We start from the raw sequence: 26200 nt of genomic DNA, 5'->3' as shown, positions 1-26200 counted from the left end.
CTTTGCTATTCAAAAGCTTTTTAGTTTCATATAGTCCCGCTTGTTTAATTTTGCCTTTGCTTTTGGTGTTAAATCCAAAAAATCCTCCCCAAGACCAATGTCGAGGAGCTTACTGCCTATGTTTTCCTCTAACAGTTTTATGATTTCAGGTCTCAATCTCAAGTTTTATCAGATATTTTAAAAGTTCTTGGTTGATTCATTTGTATTTTCTACATACAAACACCTAACTGAAAATGATAATATTCATGTCTCAATTTCTCAATGGTATATCTATCTCTCTTTTACACTAGATGGACATCGTGGGATATTAAGTTGTAATCAAGACAGTGATCATCCTTTGTTATTACCGAATTTGATAGGAATCCATCAGTAACTCCTTGTTAACTATAACAATGGATTTTTGTTTGGCGTAATTTACTGACTCCGTCCCTAGATGGAGCAGCTGGACGGAAAAAGAATGAGAGATGGGTTGGTGGTAGGAATGGAACTAGCCTACGGTCTTAGTGCATAGGGCAAGCAAAGAAATATAGAATACATGTTTGTGGGAGAAAGCTAAAATTGCACCAGAAAAGGAGGTCAATAAAGGGCTAATGAAGCCAGAGAGACTGGCTATTGGATGTCAGGTGTCTACAAGTCAAACGGGGATCAGGACATCAGAGAAGGTTAACATAAGCAAAATGAGGCTAGAAAGTGCTTTCCAGTTTGGAATATGCTCACTTCCTGTGCCTTACTGCTTGATTTTGGATGCTTTTTGAGACGATGATCTCTCAGGTCTTTTAAAGAGAATTTTAGAAACTATGAAGCTCTAGTCTTTTCTCCATCTACACTGGATGTTGAGGATTTTCTTATACAAAGAGGAATTTGTGACTAGATCAGAACTGTGCATAGCAGGCCCTGTGAAGATGCACAGAGGGAGTGCTGGTGTTTTCTCGCAGGACTCTTCGTGTAGGAGAGACTCTGGGTGACATGGAATTGTATTAGGCACAGTCACACCCCCAACGTGCTTAAAATATAACCATGAGAATTTCATTTCCTCGGGTGCCTGGGTGGCTCAGTCGGCTAAGCCACCAACTCTCGGTTTCAGCTCCGGTCACGATCTCGCGGTTCATGAGTTCAAGCCCTGCATCGGGCTCTGTGCTGGCAGTGTGGAGCCTGCTTGGGATTCACTCTCCTCCCTCTCTCTCTCTCTCTCTCTCTCTCTGTCTCTACCCCTCCCCAGGGCATGCTCTTTCTCCCTCTAAATAAATAAATAAACCTTAAAAGCAAAGAGAATTTCATTTCCTCAAATCAAAGCACCACCCTCTCCTTTACCAACAGAGGGCTGAGGAATGAAGTCATGACCCTCCTAGTGGGTGTTCTTTTCTCTGTAAGAAAAATCTGCAATAGACAACGGACGCTTGAGGGGAGTTTGGGGGAGAGAAAGGGGTATGGATAGATGCTTTAGTTGAGAAAAGGATATGGGGGTGTAGAGAAAGCCCTGGATAAGCTTTGTCTCCACCCACCGTCTGGCTTACGCCTGCTCTACTGGGTCTAACATGGCCTGGGGCTGCAATTACTCTTTTTGTCTTTGGTGGCCTTAGTCACTAAAGGGGAACAGAAGTCATAATGCTTGGGGAGACTTCCTCATTTTCTCCAGGCTGATGTCTCCAGCAATCACATATCAAATTATTTACTATGGCCCAGGCACTGTGCAAAGTGCTTCAAAGGCAGCATTGTTATTTATTATATTTCTTTTTTTTTCAGTGTTTATTTATTTTTGAGAGAGAGAGAGAGAGAGAGACAGAAACAGAGCACGAGAGGGGAAGGGACAGAGAGAGAGGGAGACACAGAATCCCAAGCAGGCTCCAGGCTCTGAGCCTGTCAGCCCAGAGCCCTCGGGGCTCGAACCCACGAACCATGAGATCATGACCTGAGCTGAAGTCTGACGCTTAACTGACTGAGCCACCCGGGCACCCCATTATTTATTGTATTTCTACAGAAAGACGAAAGAGACTAGAGTTAAATTCAGATGGATTAGAGAAAATGAAAATGTTTAAAAATGTTTGTTTATTTATTTATTTTGAGACAGAGAGAGAGAGAGAGAACTACGCGTGCACGTGTGCGTGCACGTGTCGGGGAGGGGCAGAGAGAGGGAGAGAGAGAATCCCAAGTAGGCCCCACGCTCAGCAAGGAGCCTGATGCGGCGACACTCGAGCTCACAAACCATGAGATGATGACCGGAACCGAAATCAAGAGTGGGAGCCACCCAGGCACCCCGAAAAATGTAAATCTGTACGTCTAGGTTTATGACTTCTTTTTTTGGTTCAACTATAATCGGCATTCAGAAGGAAAGGTGAATGCAATTAACTCCTTTTTCAGGTGTTCTCACATAATTGGAGAAAACAGTATTCACGTCTTCTCGCCTCTGGTTGAGTCACCAGCTCCTAAACTGATCTTCATAGGAAGAGAATTTCACACTCCTCAGCATCCTGATCTTAATTTAAAAAAAAAAAAAGAAAGAAAGAAAAGTGACAATTGTTTTATCATTAAGCCAGAGAAAATTTCTTTTCTTTTTAACTTTTATTTATTTTTGAGAGGGAAAGACGGAGTACGAGTTGGGGAGGGGCAGAGAGAGAGGGAGACACAGAATTTGAAGCAGGTTCCAGGCTCCCAGCTGCCAGCCCCAAGCCGGAGACGCAGGGCTTGAACTCACAAACTGAGATCACAGCCTGAGCCGAAGCAGAGCGCTTAACCCACTGAGCCACCCAGGCTCTCTGCCAGAGAAAATTTCTGTGCAGTTTTCTCCCTTCCCAGAAATCTCTTTCCGATTGTTGTTCGTTGGGAAACTGGAAAACTGCTGTAATGTTTTCGAGTGTTTCGAGTGTAATGAACTTCGAGTGTGTCCCCAAGACGCCTTCACCATCACATAATCATCCTCGCTGACTTCAAAGAGATCTCGCCAACAGCTCAGAGACCATTTTGCAGGACTGAAGTCCTTTTATGGATACCAGGTAGCAGTGTTTGTTCCAAGGAAAGCGTTTCGGGTTTGTCTTCTTTACTTTGTCATACAGAGATGAAGATTTGATGCAGGATTCCCCAAATCCATTTCAAGGCGATAAAAAAATGTTTGTTACAATGATGAAATGTTAACATTGTTTTTAAAAGTCTTTGAACTGGGAAAGCACGTCCGTATTCTTACAATGGAAGCCTTGCTTTCTGGACTATCAGTGTCTTACACTCTTAAAGATGGGAGAAGGAGATGGGGTGCCTGGGTGGCTCAGTCGGTTAAGCACCCGACTTCAGCTCAGGTCATGATCTCACGGTTTGTGGGTTCCTGCCCTGCATCAGGCTCTGTGTTAATGGCTCAGAGCCTGGAGCCTGCTTCGGATTCTGTGTCTCCCTCTCTCTCTCTGCTCTTCCCCCGCTCATGCTTTGTCTCTCAAAAATGAATAAACGTTAAAAAAAACATTTTTTTTTTTTAAGATGGAAGAAGTAGAGAAGCAGCATATCTAATGAGGGCACTCATTTTAGATCCCAAATTTTAATGCAGCAAATACTATCCGGGTGTTAAATGATTTTTATTTCAGATTTTTTTTTTTTAAGTCTTATTAACAGTGTTGTGCAATAAAATACCAACATGTTGGTATTTGGAAGGGATTGAATTTTCTGGACTCTGATTTAGGAAACCAAGGCGGGCCTCTGCCAAGGCAGGGTGCATCTCCTTGGATTGTGAGGAACGCCTTCCCTGCAGCACTGCTAATGGCCTGAGGGAGGCTTTATGCTGGGGAGACGCCGGGAAAGAAAACCGCCTAGAGGAAATGGCAAAACAACTAAAATGAAAGAAAAGACTTACGAAATGAAGTCACTGCAGACTCACCACCACACAAGTTATATAATGTATCAGTCAATACAAGCTATATAATGTATCTTCTCCAGCTGCTGCTGGGAAGCTAGCAGGGGCTGCTTGTGCTGAACACCCACAATCCAGCCTCTATGCGTTCACACCTTCTGTGATCACCCTCCTTATCTCCTTGAGAGAGGGCAGGATTCGGGCCTTGCTTCTAACTGACAGAATACAGCAAAGGCAAAGGCGCTGGCATGATTATGTTCCACAAGGGTGTGGCTCCTGCCTTACAGAGAGTCTCTCCTTTGCTGCCTTGGAAGAAGCAAACAGCCATGATGGGAAGCCCCAACATTTGGAAGGCAATAACCGCAGGCAGTCTTGAATGGAGGGAAACCTCTGACAGTCAGCAAGAAACTGAAGCCCTAAGGCCTCCAGGTACAAGGACGTGAATCCTTCCAACGACCTGAGCGAACGTGAAAGCAGATCCTTTCCCAGTTGAGCCTCCAACAAGGCACTAGGATTGCAGCCTCATAGCCCCTCCACAGAGGACCCACTTAAGCCATGCCTGAGCTCCTGACCTGCAGAGACTGTGAGACAATGCGTGTTTGTTTTAAGCCACTAAGTTTGTGGTAAAACTGTATGCTTGTGACACAGCATAGATAAAAAACACACCTTAATTTCCAGGGAACCATCAACTCCTGCCTGTTTTTTACTTCCTACATCCATCCCCGTGATCTTGCCATGGAACTGGCTCAGGCAGCCAGCATTGCTTGCCTGGCCTGTGGCTGTTATCCCCTTATCCCATCTGGTCTCCATTGGTCTTTATCTGCCCAGTCAAGTGAGTGGTCTTTCAAAACATAAATCCCTTCACATCTTGCCCTTGTTTGAAACCCTTCAGTATCTTCTCCATACCTGTAGGGTGACGTCTAGCCCTTAGCAGGGCCCAGAAGGCCCTTACATTTCTCCACTCTTATCTCCTTCCACTTCGTAGGGAAAGCTTTACCCTCCAGCAATACTGAGCTATAGTCACCTGCCTCCCTCTGCACACCTCAAGGTATCAGTCACCTCCCTGGAATTTTCACATAATGTCCCTTCTTGCTGGAATGCTCTTTCTGTCCTCAATAACTGACACACTGAGTTGTGTCACAATTACCCACTTGTGGATTGTTCTGTACTCTAGATCCTTTGCTCCTGTGGACCAGGGACTAAGCTGTGTTTATCTTTGTACTTTCCTCCTAGCAGAGAGTCTGACCCATCATAGCTACTCAACAAATGTTTAGTGAATAAAGGCCTGAATATAACCAAGAAAGGTACCAATGAACTTGACCTATGCCATGCTACTGGAAATAGATCATGAGTTCTTAGTAAAAACGTCTTAGACCATGGCAGTGCATGATGCTGAGGGCTTAAATTGTTCTTTCACTCAATGATTGATTCATCCACCCATCGTCTGATTTTGTAGCAGAGACAAAAGCAATCCTTGCACTCAAGTTGTTCATAATCTAGTGGACATGAGAGATGAAAGAAAGAAAGAAAGAAAGAAAGAAAGAAAGAAAGAAAGAAAGAAATAGGGAGAGGAAGGAAGGAAGGAAGGAAGGAAAGAAGGAGAGAGAGGAAGGAAGGAAGGAAGGAAGGAAGGAAGGAAGGAAGAAAAGAATACTCAGCAATTAGAACCCATAAATGAGGTTTGCACCTGATGGATTCCCAACTCTTCTGGGTGATTTGGAGCAAGGAAAAGGAAGATTTTTAGGGCAAGGGGATTTCTGAGCTACACCTTGAAGGATGGTGAATTTTTGGCGAGCCTGGGGGAGATGGGAGAAATCAGGGACGTGGCCAATTTCACAGAACAGAGGCATTAAGGTGCAAGGAAGGCAGGGAGGTGGTTTGGTGAGGCCGGAAGACTGCAGGACTGGAAAGCGTGGTGGGAGGCAATGCAGGAAAGTGAAGCCAAGGAATCAGTACTTTACTTCCAGGACGTCAAAGAACCATCGTAGAATTCTAAGCAGTTTTCATGACATGCTTAGATTTCCCACCTTGAAAGATAACGACTATCGCAGTGTTTATGCTTGATAAATAACACCGCTCTTCCCCTCCCAGGTTCTGGACAAGTTGAAAAGGAAAGTCAGGGAGCCAACAGATGGAGATCATCTGCTTTGCTGGTGACGCGGGCTGCCTCGTGCTAAGTCTCAGAGTTTGGCAGACTCGACTCCCATCACAGTCTGCACTGGGCTGGGCGGGGCTCTTCCTGCCGGAGCAGAGCAGATGTTCCTGCAGCATTTGCCCCAAAGAGAACGGGAGAAGGAGAGAGATGGCCAAAGCGTGACCACCTTTCTTCTTCCAAGGGCATAACTGAGAGGAGGCTATCACTGCCCATAAAAGGAAACCACATTCCCTGGGCTTCTCTTTTTCTTTTCACACACTGATCCTCACCGTTTAGCCTGTGATCAATTAGGCGTGTATCTGAGCCTTGGTGGGGAGGACACTCTCCTGCCACCTACGTGATGCTGTCCTCCCCCCCGCCCCGGTACCACGTACTGCTCTGGGGGGTCCTGAGACCGCAGGTGCCCTGGAAGATATGGCGTCCAGCTAGAAGAGTGCATTATCGACATTTAGCTGCAAAGTGACTATGTATCCACTACTGGGACTTCATTTGCTAGTCTGTTTCTCACCCCTGGTTATATCCAGCTGTGTCGTTCGATACGGCTGGTCAAGAGGCTTTGCCCATGAGACCAAATGACATCATCAAATTATTCTAATAATACAAAGCCAACAGTTAATGCCAAGGATTTGAATATTAGGTCCTTCTCACTTTCAAAGGCTGAAGGAAAAATTAAAATACAAATATTAACTCTTCTTGCAAGACCAAAGGAATGAATGGACGCCCACAATAAAATTTTCTTGCCATGGTGAATTAAAAGTCCAAAGACGTGCTTCTGCCGTCCCTGTCCCATCACCTGCTTCGGAGCCAAGCTCTTGGTGGCACGGTGTGGTGTGGTCAGGAAATGGGTTACCTGAAGGGAGGGTTGAACAAACACATCAATGCATCAGGCATCATGGGACCCAGCTTTCTCACTGCCAGAGGGCTATGCGATGGAAAGGAGACAGGTTGTAATGACACCACGGTGTTGGGTTGGAATTGACGGTGTTGGTGTGAATTTAGGGTCTTTAGATGTAGATATTAGATTAGTTGGGATTCTCCAGAAACAACAGAACCAGTGTGCATAGAAAGAAAGCGAAGAAGCGAGAGGTTGATTTTAAGGAACTGGTACACATGACTGTGGGGGCTGGAAAGCCTGAAATCTTCAAGGTGGGGTAGCAGGCCAGAGATTCGGGGAAGGGTTGGTGTTACAGTTCAGGTCCCAAAACCGTCTACTGACAGGATTCCCTCTTCCTCTGGGACCTCAGTCTTTCTCCAAAGACCCGAAAACCTTCAACTGATTGGACGAGGCCCACCCACATTATGGAGGGTAATCTGCTTTTCTCAGTCTGTCGATGTTAATGTTAATCTCACCTAAAAAACACTTTCACAGCAACATCTAGACTGGTGTTTGACCAGATCTCTGGGTACTAGGAAGAAAGCAAAACCCAAAACAAAAAATAAAATGCCCCAATTCCCGCCTAATCTTACCCATCAAGGTTCCTGTCCTCCCCACCTGTGGTCTCCCTTGGATGTGGCATTCTGTGCTGGGGGAGATGGCTTGAAACTGGCTTTCTTTTCTATCTTTCTTTCCTCTGTCCAGTGTTGTTGCTGTTATTTAAGAGTTAAAAAAAAAAAAAAAAGCAGTGGAACTTTCCCGAGAGTTTTTCTCAAAGGAGAGAAACACGAGACGGGAGACCAGATCGGAGGGGTGGTGAAGAAAAATAAAAGCGCCTTCCGCTTGTCTCCTCGTGAGCCCAGCTCATTCCATAAATGTTGGTCGAACATCAGAAACATTCCTGGAGATGAAGAGAAATGAATCCAATGTGTTTGGGCCTTACAATTATTTTATGAAATGTCAAAAGTGAAACTTTTTGTTCTTGCAAGGAACTGCGTGACCCTCCCTGCCCTGAAGTCCAGAGGGACCGAGCCCTTCCAAGAGGCAGGCTCCCTGCTGAGTTTGCACAGCATCTCCGCCCAGTTCCTGGGGGCAGATTTTAAATGAGCGTCCAGGGGTGGTTTGTGTCATGTTAGAGAGGAGACTACCTGTCCAGCTTTTCGGAAGCATCTTTATTTTGGTGTTTTTTATAAGTAAAATAGGGACGCCTGGGTGCTCAGTCTCTTAAACATCGGAGTTGGGCTCAGGTCATGATCTCACGGTTGGTGGGTTCAAGCCCCAAGTCGGCCTCTGTGCTGACAGCTTAGAGTCTAGAGCCTGCTTCAGATTCTGTGTCTCCCTCTCTCACTGCCCCTCCCTTGCTTGCTCTCTGTCTCTCAAAAATAAATAAAAACATTAGAAAAAAAGTAAAAAAAAAAAAAAGTAAGAGAAACCCAAGGGCATCTGGGTGGCTTAGTTGGTTGGGCGTCTGACTTCTGCTCAGGTCATATTCTCACGGTCTGTGAGTTCGAGCCCCACATTGGGGTCTGTGCTGACAGCTCAGAGCCTGGAGCCTGCTTTAGATTCTGTCTCCCTCTCTCTCTGTCCCTCTCCCACTCGCACTCTGTCTCTCTCTCCCTCAAAAATAAACATTAAAAAAAAAATTTTTTAGATACAAGTAAAATAAATCCAGCATATACTGAACATAAAAAAAGCAGTGAGAAAATAAACAAATAATAAATGAAGTGACCCAAGAAGCACGTTGGTTGACAAGATACAGGAAGAACACAGCAGTGGAGAGCAGGTGGGCAAGTGGGGTGCTAAGGCTTCCCAGAGGAGTGGCATCAGGGTTTGAATGACAAAACAGATAGAACGATATGAAATTCTAAGATGTAATACTTACAGGGAGCTGATCGTGTTGTGGACACTGTTCAAAATGGTTTACGCGCATTAACTTATTTAATTCTCGTGGCAGTTTAGGTATTGTTATTAACCCCATTTTACAGATGATAAAACTGAGGCACAAGGCACAGGCACAAAGCTACTAAGTGACAGAGCTGGTCTGCCAACACAGGCTATCCTGTCCTCCACAATCAGCCTTGTTCTTTAAAGTCACTCAATTTAAAAAGCTGGTATTATTAGGGCACCTGGTGGCTTAGCTGATTGGGCGTCTGGCTTTGGTTCAGGTCATGATCTCACAGTTTGTGAGTTCGAGGCCCGTATTGGGCTCTCTGCTGTTAGCTCAGAGCCTGCTTTGGGTTCTCTTTCTCTCTCTGCCCCTCCCCGCTCTCAAAAATAAATAAAAAATAAAACATTTGTTTACAAAGCTGGTATTGTCATTTTGATTGTTCTGTCTTCCCTCTTTTCCATTGTGCTGTATTATGCATATGCTGATTTTTACGTTAGCACTGTGTAGGTCATGTTAATGTTCTGTTCCTAGCTTGACTCTTAATTCTATCATGATATATTATTCTCCTCAGGTGACTGGCGTTCATTATATATTATAGGACAATTTTAGTTTGTAAATCTAACTCTGAAATATAATATTAAGTGTAGTGGCAGATACGATTAGGTTTTCCTGTATTTCCTGTTTGTGCATGTGCTCAAATATATTAGCAGTGAACAAATGACAAAAATAAAATAATTCTGTAATTCTCAAAAGGGTCCCATATGAACAATAGGATTTTACACATCAGGGTTGAAAATGAGATTTTTTTTTTTTTAATGTTTATTCATCTGAGAGAGAGAGAGAGAAAGACAAACGGAGCTCAAGCAGGGGTGGGCAGAGAGAGAGACAGAATCTGAAGCAGGCTCCAGGCTCTGAGCTGTCAGCACAGAGCCCAACACGGAGCTTGAACCCACAAACTGTGATATCCTGACTTGAGCCGAAATAGACGCTCAACTGACTGAGCCACCCAGGCGTCCAGAAAATGAGATTTTTATATGCTAGAAATAAGAAACAGCATTCCTGGGGCTCCTGGGTGGCTCAGTCAGTTGAGCGTCCTACTTTGGCTCGGGTCATGATCTCGCGGTCCGTGAGTTCAAGCCCCGCGTCGGGCTCTGTGCTGACAGCTCGGAGCCTGGAGCCTGCTTCGGATTCTATGTCTCCCTCTCTCTCTGCCCCTCCCCTGCTCATGCTCTGTCTCTCTCTCTCTGTCAAAAATAAATAAACATTAAAAAAAAAATTAGAAAAAAAAAGAAACAACATTCCTTTTTTAAACATTTCCTCCCAGTTTGGTTTTGCGATACAGTTCTTACTGACTGTAAACAGAGGCCAGTCCCAACAGACTGTGGAGAAATGGCGCTTCTATTCAAATGCAAACAGTAAAGCTGATCAATAACACTGATGAAGAAATTGATCAGTGGAGGTCCTAAAACTATTTTGAGTTCTCAGTAAAAGGGCGTATAATTAGAATCGAGGACTTTCAAAACACAAAGCATAAACAGCTAATATCATGTGAAGAAAATTCACTTTGAATGGCTATCAAAACATGCTGATTAAGGGGCCCCCGGCTGGTTCAGTCGGTAGAGGCATGTGACACTTGATCTCGGGGTTGTGAGTTCAAACCCCATGTTGGTTGTAGAGGCTACTTTTTCAGAAAAAGAAGTAAAACAGGCTGATCAATACAAAAATAAACCACGATGTTCCTATATTGTCACAGTAAGACTTACAAAATAACAATATATAATCTTTCAGGGAGTATAGTAAGACAAACATCCTCATTCTCAAGGTGGAGTGTAAACTGAACAATCTTTTTGAAAAGAAATTTATAAAAGGAGTCAAGGCCATCAATACCTTCATATGCTTTGGCCAGGAATTCTACTTCCAAGGGTCTCTGTCAAGAAAAAAATAATTAGAAATGCAGACAGTGATGTATATATAAAGATTTGGTATCATGGAAAACTTAAAATATATATAGTATGGTGAGTGTGTAAATTATGGCATTTCTGTGGAACAGAATGTTATGGAACCATCAGTAACTACACTCATGTACAAGGTTAATGGTGTGGGAGATGCTCACGATATGAAGTCAAATGAATTAAAATAGGGGCAACACCATTTATGACGCATTGTATCAACTCATAGACAAATTCATTTCAAACCAATTCAAGAGTATGTTTTTCATTTGCTTTCTTTTTGATTAGGGTTATCAAAAAACAGCGTATGGGGCGCCTGAGTGGCTCAGGCGCTCGGTTGAGCGTCTGACTTCAGCTGGGGTCATAGTCTACAGTTCGAGCCCCACCTCAGGCTCTGTGCTGACCGCTTGGAGCCTGGAGCCTGCTTGGGATCCTCTGTCTCCCTCTCTCTCTCTCTTTCAAAATAAATAAATAAACTTAAAAAAAAAAAAAACCACAAAAAAACCCCAGCTTATTCAATTTTTTTAAGAAAAGCAAAAACATGCCTGCTTTTTCATGCAGAGAGAAGTAAATGATATGCTAGAATTACATAATTTTATAATGCACATGGACCCTGAAGATGACTTTCTCATACCTAATGGTTCATCTTCCACAGCTACCCACGGGGGGAAAAAAAATTCAATCGTAACGCGTCTTCCTCTGCTCTGGTCTCAGTTTCCTGATTTTTCAAATGGAGCCTCGTCTGTCTAGATGCATGGTCTGCAAACCTCCTCTGTGGGCGAAAGAAAAGGAATGGTATTTCTCTCCACATCCACACCAAAGCACTGGGGGAATTAGTGACACCATTGAAGTTTACGGCTCCTTTTTACATATTCAAATGTGCGCTACTTTCTTTCTAGGGGAAGGTTGAAGTAGGACGTTCACACCACGATGTGAATTGACAATTAAAGTTTAGTGTTATTACTTGCGTGGCCAGTGCAGTTAGAATACCACATTATGCTTTGTGTTTCATAGGATAACGATGTGCTGTATTCTGTGGCACTTGAGCGTATCATTCGATATAAATATAGTTACTTACTGAAAATTGTGTGCAAGTTATAAAAAGAACTTACAAGATAGTAGCTTAAATAAAACATGAAATAGTTTTCGCTTGGTGTCTGATTTTCTAATGCTGCTTTTCTCCCTAGCAATTCTTTGAGGTGGAGGAAGAGACTTTTGTGAAAGAATCAGCTACTCTCAAAATGAGTAATTTGTTAAAAAGACTGAAGGAGAGAGAAGAAACGATTAAGGAGTTACGAGAAGAGCTATGCCAATATGAAGAGTCTAGATTTCAAAAACTTGTAAGTGTCAAAACAATGAATAATTAATTTTAATACAGGTAAATAAGGCTATAGCTTTCCAAAAGTTTGGGTTAAGAATAAAGGAAATACAGGTGGTATATCTTGGGCATCTCTCCACAACATCAGCCAGTCCAAACTTTTCTGCTCAATGGCATATTCCAGAAAACCCATAATAGTTATAAATAGGAGCAATATAATTGTATTCAATTTTTATTCATAATGGAAATAAAATAACCTATCTCCCATTGCAAAAATTTTCCTCCCCTCGAAGAGCACGTAAATAGATTTTTGTTTTAATTTTGAAGACCCCGGCCCTGTTTTGCTGTTCTGACAGTTTGAAAGACACGAAGCGATCTCCCTGAGTCAGAGGCTTCCAGCAAGGCCCTTGGAACAAGAGAACTTCTGAGGAAAAATCTTGGGGAGGGTTTTCCCCCAGTTCTTGTCACAAAGGGAGTCCAAGGCTGGTTTACTACTTAAACAGAGGACTGGTGGGAACAGATATGGAAAGAGAGAGAACAGAGAGGCTAAACTCCTGTCAAGGAGGAGAACTGGAAAGTGTGGACATTGAGGGCGAGTTCATTGTCACCTCACTGTGAGCCAGTGGCCGTGGCCCCACGGCAGTTCAGAGCCATACAGGGGTTTTCATTAATGGATTCTAAGAACAAGAAGCTGATTGTTTGAGTAGGAGAGGCTCGCAGAGAGGCCGGAGGAATAACAATCTTTTTGAATATCAACTGGCAGGCACCGCATGCCTCACCAGCGGTATATTATCTTGTAGCTAAGTTTACAGCGGAGGAAGCAGAGATAGGGTGGCTAAGTTACTTCCCCCAGGCACATGGCTAGTAAACGGTGAAGATAGCATGTGAACCAAGGTCCAGCTGAATCCAAAGCCCACAAAAGGAAGTGGGGCTCTGGGCTCCACAGTAATATGTCAAGGTTGTAATTTTCAAAATTAACTAATTAGTATGTACATATAAAATAGACTATTATCATAATATGTTATTATAATGTACTAGTATATTAATACTTATGGATACATCCACCTGTAAATATCGACACACGCATATACATGCACAGAAAAAGTCTGAGAAGTTAGGTACCAAAATGTGAACACTGGGGGGAAACACTTGCTCGTTGCTGGGCCCTTTAAGTGCAGTCTATAATTTACCTAAATCCCGCATTGGTGTTCTTATTTAAAACGCCAAGTTTAGAAGAGATAAGGAATTGAAATTACATGATTCTAAAGGATTTCGTTTATTAACTGGTGAAGGCGTGTTTGCTTTGTATAATCTATTAGGATTCTTTATGTTCTAAAAAAAACTGAGTATCTTCTAAGCAATGTAATTGTGGAGTGTGATTAGCATAGATCTAATAAAAACGAATACTAATTCTTTTTACATCTTCTGATGGCTTTGGAGGAGGCATATCCGGTTCCTGCACTTACATTAACCTTTTCCTGGGTCTAAATCTCGTCTTTTTAATTAATTTTTAATTAATTAATTAACTTTTAATGTTTATTTTTGAGAGAGCGAGAGAGACAGAGACAGAGCGCGAACAGGGGAAGGGCAGAGAGAGAGAAAGAGAGAGAGAGAGAATCCAAGCAGTCTCCAGGCTCCGAGCTGTCAGCACAGAGCCCGATGCGGGGCTCAAACTCACAACCTGTGAGATCATGACCTGAGCCGAAGTCGGACGCTGAACCAACTGAGCCACCCAGGTGCCCCTAGTCTTACTTTTCGGAGATAATAACTTAAGAGAAAAGACTAAACAAACTTTAATAGTATCGGCTTTTAATCTGGACTTGGTCAAAGTTATCCAGCATAGATTGGCAAGGTGATTTTGATCCATTCATTTCCCGTTTGTGAGGTGCAAAGCAATACCCGCTTAGCTAAAAGAGAGTTACGAGAAGGATACCTGTTGTACTGACTGTGAATTGCTTTGAGCTCTTTGGAAAAAGGTGAGTGTATACATTCCAGTTATCATTATGAGGAAATGCACTAGCCCTTATGACTGTCTGGTTTACATTTGGAGAAATGCACTGAACAGAACTCAGGACTTGGTGAAACCTTCCCAATTTAGTAATTGAGCCCCTTACACTAAGACATGAGGTGTATCTTGTAATGTTTACACTCGTAAGTGTTCTCTACCTGTTAATTGGTCTCTCTGATGCCCTGGGGAAAGAAGGAAGATAAGAATAAGTGGTAGTGGCTTTGTGGGGACCAGGGAAATGGAAGGGTCCACCCTGCTCTTGTACAAGCAGGTGTTCCCTGGCTCAAGATGGCATCCGGAGGCCCCGGGTTATTCCACTGTAATTTGTCCCCAGGGAGACCACCTCACAATTTCTGTAAACACCCTAAGATCTGAGGAAGGTGAGATAGTCCTGATTAACTAGGTGTGTACGTTTCTCTCAGCTCCTTCCGACTCCAACAAAACACGTGACCCTGGTCTCCCACCTTGACTGAGGGCCAGGTAGGGCAGTCAGTAATATGGTGTACATTTCAGAAACATGGATGTGAGTGCCACAAAACAGATCGTGATTTGTATAAAATAAACCTATGGAGAATACCCCCACCTTTTTTTTTTTTTTTTTAATCCTCTAAGAATAAGATTTCCTAAAACTCCCTGCCGCTTCCAGAAGAGGTCTTTTTTCATTTGTAATTTCATCTTGTGCAACTGCTCCCTCTGGTGGCACCAAGAAGCTTACGACACGGAGCCTCTGAAATCTGATTTGGAAAAATGAGTTTGGAGAACCAGTTGGGAAATCTCAAAGTAGCAATGGAGATCACTTGTTAAAAAAAAAAAAAAAAAAAAAAAAAAAAAAAAAAAAAAAAAAACTTGAAATAAGCAAGCCGAATAAGGAGTATCTTTCCCTACTGCTGGTTTATTCCCACTGGCAGCCAAATCACATAGCTTTGTAGTTAATACGTATTCCGATTATCTCTCCAGAACTGTTTTTGAGGAAAACCTGATAAGAATGCGATCGCAGAGGGGAAAGTTTAATAAACAGCCGCCCTAAATCATACTTGTAACCAAATGGAAACCAGGCAAGAAAACTCTTCGACTTCCAGAAGCCTCCTCTCTCCGATCGGAACTTCCTGGGTGTCGAATATTCCTCAGAGCAACTTCATGCAAGGGCTGAGCCTCGTTTCCAGGTTTGGGCGCCGTGACTCAGCTGCGTCCTGCTGCAGTTGCCACGTGGTCACGCTGTAGGCTGACAAACCCCCGTGAGGACGGCCGAAGGAGGCCAGCGTGTACCTGGACGCGTGTGTGTGCCTGCAAACACGCGTGTGTGCTGCGGTCGCTTTAATTAGTTGTCGTTTTGAGAAGGCTTCATTTTTTTCTCACCTTAGCACGGATGAGCTGTGCCACCATCGCCCTCGCACCGCCCACAAGCGCACAGGACTGCTTGCTGCTGACGGCGCTGAAACAGAGCTGTCATTCAAGAGCCACAGCTCTGCAGGGCTGCACTGCCCCAGTGCGCCACTTTCCTGGTTGTCACTCACTGGGAGAGCACCTGCTCTTCTCCATGACTGTCATGCAGCACGGGCACGCATCAGCACAGCACAACACGCCCCAGCAGCAAATTGAGATGTCCAAGTATTATACGCGGAGCCTGCAGAATTGAGACACGAATACGGCAGAAGGAAGACTGCTGAGAGGCACATGCAGGGCTCTGAACAGAACTCCTCAGACTTTATTGTGCGTAGGGATCACCCGCAGGTCCTGTTAAGATCCAGATTCTGACAGTAGGTCTGGGCTGGGTCCTGAGAGTCTGTTTCCCATACGCTGCTGGGCGATGCTGAGGTTCCCGGTCTGTGGACCAGACGTGGAGTAGCAAGGCTCTGTGGTGTGCCAGCCCTCAGACATGATTCTTGCAAGATCTGTTTAGGATTCTGAAACCTGGGAACAGTGATCCCATTCCGCACATCTTGTGAGTGTTCACCAGAGAAAAATAGTGCATGAGCCATGGCCTGAAGTCATAATTTTCACATGATAGAAAAACTTGACATCGGTGAGTTCCGTTATCAGTTTAAAATTCCAGAGTGATCATGGATCGCACACGATCTCTCCTCAGCTATAATGCAGCTGTAAATAGCGACACCTAGTTAACCACCTTTTAATGATCTCCATCCTTTTCAACCTTGGTTTATTAAATGCAGTTTATTTTAAAGAAGTCTTGTGGTTTAAATAAGCCAGAGCTAGTGGTGTGGGCAGATGGTAGAAGGAACCCCACCACAAAATCTGCCACTCAGAGTGTAACAGATGACCGTAGCAGCCCAGAACTATCCCTTTGTTCATTTTGCTAATGAGTGTCCTCATTGCTGTGGGAGTCTGAATAGTTAATTACGTGCAGTTCCTGCAGCTGACAGATGGTGGGGACAGAGCTACAGATTAACCTCACAAGAAGGAGGGGCTGTAGATGGACACGAAGGGGAAAACCAGTTGAATGTGTTTTCCTTGCTTCCTGCTTTTATGTGAGAATTTTAGAAAACACATCTAAGTATTAGCCGCCACCCCTTATAAATACTTTGTGTGATTAGTTCAAATAGTTCTTGTATAGTTTATGCTAATGGGTGCTCATGCAATCCACTGTGGGTATTCTTATCCTGCCAGTTAGGAAACCTTTGCTTAACCCTTTGAAGACAAATATTGTTTGTTTGTTTGTTTGTTTGTTTGTTTGTTTGTTTAAAAAGGCCTTTTAGTCTATAAGTACATTCTGTGATGGCTTCAAGTTGAACGTGTGGGACTAGAAATTAATTTATTAAGGAAACAGTGTTGTTTGTTAACTATTCGATTTGTTAGCTTTCCTTAGTTAAAGAGTGAGTTGGGCTCAAATGATTTAAATAAAATGGTGATTCAAAATCATAAAGATCTGTATTGGGTTTAGTGCAAAATTTAACATTGTGTTAAAAATTAACTCTCACAGAACTAACTTCCTTAGTAGGTGGCTTGTTATTTCTTAAGGGTTTATTAAATGCACTGCAAAAATCGCAGCCACTTATTTGTCTTTTGAGCCATTACGGCCACAGAGAAAAGCATTTTAATAATTGACTTTCAGGTATCTGTGAAGTTAAAGAAAAATACAATTCCAAAAGGAAAGCAGTATACTGGGAGTATGCTGTTTTTGAGGAAAGGTTTTATTTTGGAGTATTAGCAATCACGGCATGCCTGCAGAAAGAACAGGTTATCATTCATCTGAAGATGAAAGTTCAAAAGTATTTCTGTCCTCTAGATGAATTTTGAAGGGAGGCAGATAGAACCTTCCATCTCTTGTAGCATAATAATATAACGACTTTTAAGCATCCTCCTTAAGATCTTGAGATTGCAGAGTCATTTAATATTTTCCCACCATGAAATATAAAGTTCTCCACCAGCTTCCCCAATCCATTACATCCTAATTTTAAAAAAAAATGCGCGGCAGTAAAATCTAGACAGCCATAAGCGAGCATATTCAGATGTGTTTCAATAGCTTTGAAGCGGACAAGAAGAAGAAGAAGAAAGGAAGAGTAGCTTCCCAATAAGCTTCTATTGCGTAAGAAAAAGCCTCTCCCATAACGGACAAGGCGAGATTTAAACAAAAGACGCACATAATAAAAATGTAAATGAGTTTGCTTTACTAAAACTATAACTTTAAAGTCTTTTGTTGTAAGTTATCCTGAAACCTTCTTACAAGGTAATCACTGTTTGCATAGAGATTTAAACCGAAGTCTTCAATAGCATTCAACGCCTGCACAGCCCCAGTGTGACAGGCATGCAAAGCCATGTTAATGTTCAGAATGTGAATTGCCTCTGGGTGGTTCCTCCACGAGGCAGCAAACCAACTGTGTGGATATCCGTGTGCCTGATGGACTCCATGCGGCTCCCGGCCTGAAAACGTCACCACTTTGACATGTGATGTGCTCCTCATGACACTGGCGACGCTGACACCGGGAAATGCCACAAAGGCAACAAGCCCCCCTCCTTCGCCGTGCACTTTGCTACCCCCTGGCGCTGCCCGTCCCGGTCTCCCCAGTCTGCCTAGTTACAGGCGGACAGCACTTCAGACACACACAGAGGGAAGGGTGTGGGTGGGGGGGCCCCAGCTGCCTCCCCGGACACAGCCTCCGTAATGAATTGACCTGAATGATGAGGGCACACAAACAGTATGATATGCATTATTCCTGTCAATAAAATGTCCCCATGGGCTGTGGTCTTTGTACGGAATGTACCACAGCCTTTCTTCCAACGCGCTCTATTTAATCTCCTTCCTTTTTACTATTCATATTATAAGTGTGTAATAGAATTCAGAAAATTATATGATAGCTCTTCTGTATCTGTATTGTGTCGTGTTGCATATTTAAATCCTCGGCTCTGTGCTTAGAAGTACGGGATTCCCCATCTTTTCAGGACGCTTTTGCCAGAGAGACAGCTCTAGGAAGAGAGGATTTGGAGTACAAACTGGAAAACGAGAGGCTGCTTCAAATCGTTTCAGAGCTCGAAGAAGCAATCCGACTCAATCTAAGGGAAAATGCAGTATTAGGTAACATTTTACAGTCATCTTGGAGAAAAACCTATGCATCGGGCACTTCCTAAAATCCATAGCTCTATTTGTCCTTACCAAATGTACATTTGCTTGATCTGTACATTGTACATTTACAAGATCTGTTTGATTTTCACGGAAGATGGCATTCCTTGCTTGGGAAAGAGGATTTTTTTTTTTTTTTTTTTTGCTTAGAAATATTATAAACAGAAACTTTTGCTGATTTCTGTCCCATATGATTGATTGATTATCTGAAAGTTATGACATTTAAATACTTAACACGCAGATTGGGGTATGCTTTGCGGAGACACAGAGTTAGCCCTTTCGGAAAAAATATGCTACTACTTACTATGGAATTATCTGCAATTTTGGATTCAGATTTAAAGCACAAATTTCCCTGTGTATGCTTTATACACCCCCCCTTTTTTTCTCCAAACCATAAACGTTGGCAAAAGTTGCATTTAAATCACCAAAGTTGAAGTGTTTTGAAGTATTTTGTCACTTACTGTTATCTTCGTATTTATGTTAATTATATAGTGTTCCCCTCACCTGCAGTTATGAAAAGCAATGAATAAGCAATAAAAAAAAACCTTACAGCAAAACGTTGATAAAACCAGAGATACTACGATATCCCTTGAATATAAATTATGCCTTGCCAGTGCAGTTTCATTTTCCTTCTAATGTGGTGTAATAACGCTTTTTCAGGTTCTGGTGGTTCTTACTGTGTCCCAAAGTACCACCTGCTAAAGCACTTTGTATTGGCTGTGACTAACAGCAAAAACGTCCCTTGCTAGTATTGATGAAAAGCTTTCAGCCCTCGGCCACACTTGGATCTTGAACTTAGTTCTTAATCCCTATCTGACCAGCCGTCTGAACAGCAGGAAGAAGGCTGTGAATGTCAAGGGCAGTTGTGAAGGTCACAGTCCTGCTAGGACTCGAGTCCACCACGCCTGCCAGCCGCGTACAGCCTGTCCCGGAGCAGGGAGTTTGAATACAGGGCCATAAGTTTGTAATTTCATGCTTGGCCTCTCTCTCCTTTTGTTTACAGAAGATGAAATTATAACTCTGAAAGAGATGGCAGCAAAGGATCATAGAACTATTCAAAAGGTACTGTAACTTTTTATATCGACGAATGACTCCTTTATGCTGAAATATCAACACTATCGGTGGCTTAACACTGCATCCCGCTTGTCCCGAGGTACAGAGAAAAATCGATTTCTGTGTTTCATCTCTCCCGTTATTTAGGGAGGGTCTCTGGTAATCAATAAGGATTCCATCTTGAAAATGAATTAATGTGCAGAGGCTTTTTTCTTTGGGATAGCTGAGGGTTTACCTCGTTGACTGTAAGGAAAGAAAAGTTACAGGACAAGGAGATCCCAAGATGCGCCTGGGGAAAACTTGTCGTTATTATTAACAACGAACAATCTTATTTGCAGCCCAGATGTGGCCGCGTGTTCATTTTGCGGTGTGGATGCACTGGGCTTATGTTGTGCAGGAAATCTGTATTTAGAACAGGGAATTCTTTTGGTATCGCCAAGGTCAAGATCTCCTAGAGCATCCAACGCAGCAGGACCTCAGCGGTTCTGCGCCCTCGCACAGGTCAGGCGCCCCTGCTTTGGGGTTTCTTCGCTCTCTGTACCATAGCCATCGACACATTTTCAGTGATGGTGAGTCCTCCCTGCCATGCTGTAAGCCCCACGAGGGCAGAAGCAGTATTTTTTCCGTCTCTGGTACATTGCCAATGCTGAGCACAGAGCCTGGCAGCCTTACAGATGCTCTTTCAGTGATCCGTAGGATGAGAATGTGTTTAGAGGTGAAATTCACAGGCGAAAATGTGTATTTACGTCCCTGAATTGTTCCGAATACACACAAATGCTTCCTGCTAGCTGAATCGAGGGTCAGTTAAAAATGAAAATTAATTTAAAAAATGAAAATTAATTAAAACTGGATAACATTAAACATTCAGTTCCTCAGTTGCACTACCTTTATTTCTAGAGCCCAGGAAACGGCCACCTGTGCTTAAGTTTAGGTCCAAATTTCAACTTGATTTTACAGTTCAGGGTATTCTTGGGTTTTAGGTAAACGACTTTTAAGAATTATTTTTTTATCTTAATTTAATTTTTTTAAGTTTATCTATTAAACTTGAGAATGAGAAAGCATGAGTGGGGGAGGGGCGGGGAGAGAGAGAGAGAGAGAGAGAGAGAGAGAAGAGAGTCCCAAGCAGGTTCCACACAGTCAGCACAGAGCCCGATGCAGGGCTCGAACTCACAAACTGTGAGATCATGGCCTGAGCTGAAGTTAGGCACTCAATGGACTGAACTACCCAGGAGCCCCTAAGAACTACTTTTGATTTGATTTGATTTGATTTGATTTGATTTGATTTGATTTAAGTGTTTATTTTTGAGAGAGAGAGAGAGAGAGGCAGAGAGAGAGAGGGAGACAGAGGATCCGAAGCAGGCTCCGTGCCAACAGCAGACAGCCCTATGAGGGGCTCAAACTCACAAACCGTGAGATCATGACCTGAGCTGAAGTTGCACACTTAATCAGCAGAGCCACCCAGGCGCCCCCTGAGCACCATGTTTTAAAGAATTGGTTAACCTGAAGGCTCAGAGTCGGGAGACGTTTTCTCTGATAACTGAACCCATCACGAGTTTTCAGGGCGAATTCTTTTTCTGGCACTGCAGCTTACTTGCAGTGGTGACCGTTCAAGTCCCATCCACACAGAGAAAACAACAGAGTTTGCGGGCAGACAAGTTTCACCTTCTTGGCATCAATGTCTATGGTTGAAAATGAAGCCCCAGCCTTCTCGTGTCACGTCACCTACAAGGAACCGTCACAGTTTATTTAAATGTTTCTGAAACTGCTCAATCCGTACGGCCACCGGGAGAAATGAATTGTGTAGGCTTACTATTCTCTGGGAGGAGCATGAGAAATTAAGGCCAGAAAAATCTGAGCATCAGGCCACTGATTAGAAAAAACATGCCCTTCAAATGACAGGTTATACCCTCTGTGAGCTTAAATATTCCCCTTAAATCCTTCCTCAGCTTCCTTAAATCTTCACTGTCCCAAGGTAGCCCTCTGTGGCTATTTGAACACATGAATCACGTCTAGTGCAACTGAGGGACTCAATTCTTACTTGTATCTCATTTTAATTTAAAAAATTTTAAAACCAATACTTTCTTCGGTATATTGGAAAACCTTTATGTATATTTTAAGTAACTTGGTATGTGAGTCTACTTTTTCTTCTGTGGATTTTATGCAGTCTAAATACAGATCAGACATTCCCAATGAGATTTTAGCCCCCAAATGGACACACTGGATTTCAAAGACTTCGTGTAAGTGAAATATCTCAGCACTGATTTTTAATATTAATTATTACACATTGAGATGATAATTTTTCAGACAGATATTTGGATAAATAAAATTTATTATTAAAAGTAATTTCACCTGTTTCTCTCACCTTTTCTCACAAGGCTACCATAAAATTTAAAATTATATATGTATTTACACCATATTTTAATTCACAGCTCTCTTCTACACAAATATAGCAGATCCCTAGTCTGTTTGATTTTTTTTTTAACTTTTTAAAACAGTTTTATTTACTTATTTTTGAGAGAGAGCAGAAGCAGGGGAGAGCCAGAGAGAGAGAATCCCAAGTAGGCTCTGCATTGTCAGCACAGAGCTTGAGGTGAGGCTCGATCCCACGAACTGTGAGATCACGACCTGAGCCAAAATCAAGAGTGGGATGCTTAACCGACTGAGCCACCCAGGCACCCCTGTTTGATCATTTTTTAAATCCTGTATCTTTCTTTGACATGTACTCGATCGCCACGAAAACATTGAATATAGGCACAATGTGGTATCGAGCAGAAAGAATCTCGAACCGTAGGTTCCTTTTCATTTCTGCCACTATGGTCCCTTGGGCCAGTGACTTATCTTTGCTCCTGTCTCTCATAGCTGACTGTGTGGATAGAATGAGAGAGTGTACATCAACGTGCTTTGTCAACTGGAAAGCGTACCAGGAGTTGTTGAACAAGTGAGAACTGATATTTACTGGTTTGGTTTCCAATATCCTCCATGTAATCAATTAATGTAGTAATGTTTATTAGATGCCTTTTAGTGCCAGGCACTGTGCTACTGCTGAGATACAAAAATCACATACACACACACACACACACACACACACACACACACCTCCCTGCTATGGAGCAGATTAAGTCTAGAGCAGGAGACAAAAACCCCTGGGCTGTGTGATAATGTAATGTAATGTAATGTAATGTAATGTAATATAATATAATATAATATAAACAATGAAATAATGAGATAATTAAATAATGAATATAATATAATATAATATAATATAATATAATATAATATAAACAATGAAATAATGAATATAACATAATAACATAACATAACATAACATAACATAACATAACATAACATAACATAACATAAGTATGTACACAGAGAAGAGATGTCTAGCTTTACCCAGAAGGGTCTAGAAAGGCATCTCAAAGAGTTCCACACCTGTCTCACACTCTTTCACTCGAGCTGATCTTTCCAGGTAGGTAGGAGGGTGTGGGAGCTGGATACAGAGCGTGAATGCATAAAGTGTGAGATATCCCTGTGGACTTGTTTGTGATTTGGTATGGCTAACGAACGAGGTAGGAATCTGGTGAGCCATGTGGTGAGAATTTGTGTTGGGGCAGGAAGAGGGGGAAATCTGGGGAATGACAGGCAGAAGGAGAAGCAGTTCAGAAGCCTCTGGATAAGACACGTTTTCTTTTGTAGCCCTGGATGCAATTAGAAACAAGTTGAAAAAGGCCTGTCTCCGGGGAGGCTGACCTCTTGCCATCTCTCAGGGCTTAAAGCACTGTCTGTGATGGCATTCAGTAACTTTTATGTTTCAATTCCAATACTCTAATAACAGCTGCATCAAATCTATCCTCCAGCTGTGGCCATAACATGAACGTCCTTCTGGGAAGGAGTCGGACCAGAAGTCAGACATCACAGCCCAGGGTGTGATCAGCCTCGGGACGCGGGGCAGCACAGACGGCCGTGGGGCACGTGGGGGAGCCCAGCATGGATTGTAAGGGATCCGGGAAGGTTGGAGGAAGGACTCTGAGTCGACTCCCCGAAGAGAGGCTCTAGTAAGCCAGGAAAGGGATATGGGAAGTGGGAAGGGTGAAAAACATGCAGAAGGGGAGTAAATTCAGGCGATCTGCGATAGCGGGAAGGGTACGTGAGAGCAAACGGCAGCAAGGAGCAGGGCACGTGGCAGGGGATTATTATTCACGCCAAGGGGTTTGAATTCCCTTCTGAGTGCACTGGGGAGCCTTGGACATCGGGGAAGGATTGGATTCATTGGATTTCTTTGTTTCAGAAAGGAAATGGGTGGGAAGGGGGAAAATAGAGAGCTAGAGAGACCAGTTAAGAGGTTCCTTGGATAAACCAGGGAAACTACGATCTGAAACAGGAAGAGGACAGTGACCCTGGTAATATTAATGAGAGTCATTTGGCGCAACTGAAGGAGTTGAGAAGCCGGGTGAATGCCGAAATGGCGACGGTGGGCAAGGGGAACTCTCTGGAAGTTCGGCTGTGGGTGGCCAAGAAGCGGTAGGGGAGTAGTTGGACGGGGACATGGGCTGAGGAAGGAATTTTTTTTTAAAGAAGAAACTAGAGTATTTTTGAATGATGTCAATGGAAAGAAGAAGGAGAGAGTGGACAAATGGCAGAAGTCCTCACTGATAAAGAGTGCTCTCAAGAGGACAGGAAGGGTTGGGGTTAACGGCCTTGACGTTTGTGGTAATCGGCCCCCGTTGGAAACTTGGCGACCCTCCTTTTCAGGCCGAGGTATGGTGATTTAATACAACATCTTTTCCTTTCCTTCCACCTCATTCCTTTACTTGCCCTAAAACCTGCCGTCCAGCCCTCCACCTCATCAACTACACCGCTGAGTCACCTCTGGAGCCTCCTGTCTAGCCAGTCCCCATGTTCTCCAGCCCTGCTCCGGTGGCAGTGGGCCAATCCTTGCCTGTGGTGGCATTGCTAGACTCTGGGGTTTTAACCCAGGATAGCCACGCCCTCCATCTGCCTATCATTTCACTTGAATCTAATTAGCACCCCTTCTTACTACCCCCCACAGGTCTTCCAATCTCCACTACTTTTCTCAATTCCCTTATTCCATCCCCCCATGCTACTTCCTAATTCACAGACAACATGACAGGCTCTTGGATTTTTTTTCCCTTCTGCACTCTCTTACTCTGTCACCTTTACTCTTTTTCAACAGAAGAAGGACATTCTTTGTCCTGATTCATCCTTCCATCTATTCCCCGACTCATCTCTACGTCCCTCCTCTTCTGGAACTTCCTGCATCAGCCCCTTTCTCTCTAATGCCTTTAAAACTTTCCCTCTAGCCTACCGAGTGAAACCATCATCTTGGTGGTATCTATTGACCCTAATCGTCTCAAGTCATTGCCATTTACTGTACTTCAAATATTATTTCAAAGAAATCTGTATTTACCACCCCTTTCTCATTACCCCAATGCTACTTTTTCCTGTGGGTAAGGTCACAGTGAGATGCACATTGCTTTCAGTCCTTTTGAGGTGTTCTCCTTCCTGAATTTTCTTCTGTATGACAGGATTGCCACCCCCCCCACCCCCCACCCCCCATGTCATAGATGCGTTCTGCAGCAATACTTGCTTCTAATTCTTCACACACTTCTTCACTCCTTCCTAAGCAAGATCTGTCAGTGGCTTCTCCTCCTCATTTTCCACTTGAACGCTATTCTTGGGATTTGTATTTATCCTTGGTCTTCTTCGTTTTCTCTCTAGCTGACCTCAGACTTTCCCATAACTGTTTACCAGTGACTTTCAAACTGCCTTTCCTACTTCATGATTTCCCTGAATAGCACGTCCATAGTTTTCACTCTATTCTCATCCTTAATTTCAACATTACATGCATTTTGATAGTTTCTGTCCACTCCCTAGGGTAATTAGAAGCTCCCTCTGGGGCCCCAAATACCTGGGACTATTTGCCCCCTTAAGGTCAGGAAGCATCTCGTTTATCTTTATATTCTTAGTCACCAGCACTAAAAATTATTGGCTGAAAAATGCTCTACACATTTGTCAAACCCAGTGTCAGAACCTGAACTCATTACCCCTTGAATCTAGACTCTCTGTGTTCCCCAGTTTAAATGAATGACACTGCCATGGATCCAAAAGAACAGATGACAAATCTAGGGCCATTCTCTACGCTCTCCTTTATACTTTATATCCAATTCGTGGCTCAGTCTGTACATTTTTCTTCCAAAATTTATCTCAAGTCCCCTTTCTCTGTCACAACATTGCTCCAGACGTGGTTGAGTCTCTCATCATTCCCATAGATTCGAACTTCACTTTCCTGTCTCCACCCTCACTCATCCCTTTTCAAATCCAGCGTTCGCACCCCTCCATAGTTTTCTCATACTCTAGTTGTATATGCTAAAACCTTCAATGGCTTCCCGTTGCCTACGGTGTAAAATCAGGCCACGCAAAAATACACTGAGGGATTTTTATATGCCGGGAACAGCCTAAAACACCTTCGCATTTGCTGTCTCAAATTCTCTCTGGAAGAACTCTTTGAGGTGGGGTTTATTCTCTTAAT

General features: G+C 43.2%; 1 protein-coding gene across 2 annotated transcripts in view; it reads left to right on the top strand.

Annotated features, from left to right (window-relative positions):
• CB4H10orf67 (chromosome B4 C10orf67 homolog) overlaps positions 1 to 26200 on the top strand; it is a 162650-nt gene that overhangs the window by 47338 nt on the left and 89112 nt on the right. For both annotated transcript variants that reach the window (XM_042991229.1, XM_042991230.1), the window contains exons 5-7: positions 11883 to 12035; positions 18420 to 18552; positions 19601 to 19659. In XM_042991229.1, coding sequence (XP_042847163.1) covers positions 11883 to 12035; positions 18420 to 18552; positions 19601 to 19659 — 345 coding nt within the window. The remainder of the gene's footprint in view (positions 1 to 11882; positions 12036 to 18419; positions 18553 to 19600; positions 19660 to 26200) is intronic.

This window comes from Panthera tigris, chromosome B4, assembly GCF_018350195.1.
Source record: "Panthera tigris isolate Pti1 chromosome B4, P.tigris_Pti1_mat1.1, whole genome shotgun sequence".
In the NCBI taxonomy this organism is placed as follows: Eukaryota; Metazoa; Chordata; class Mammalia; order Carnivora; family Felidae; genus Panthera; species Panthera tigris.
This window is presented reverse-complemented; position numbering and strand designations above follow the sequence as displayed.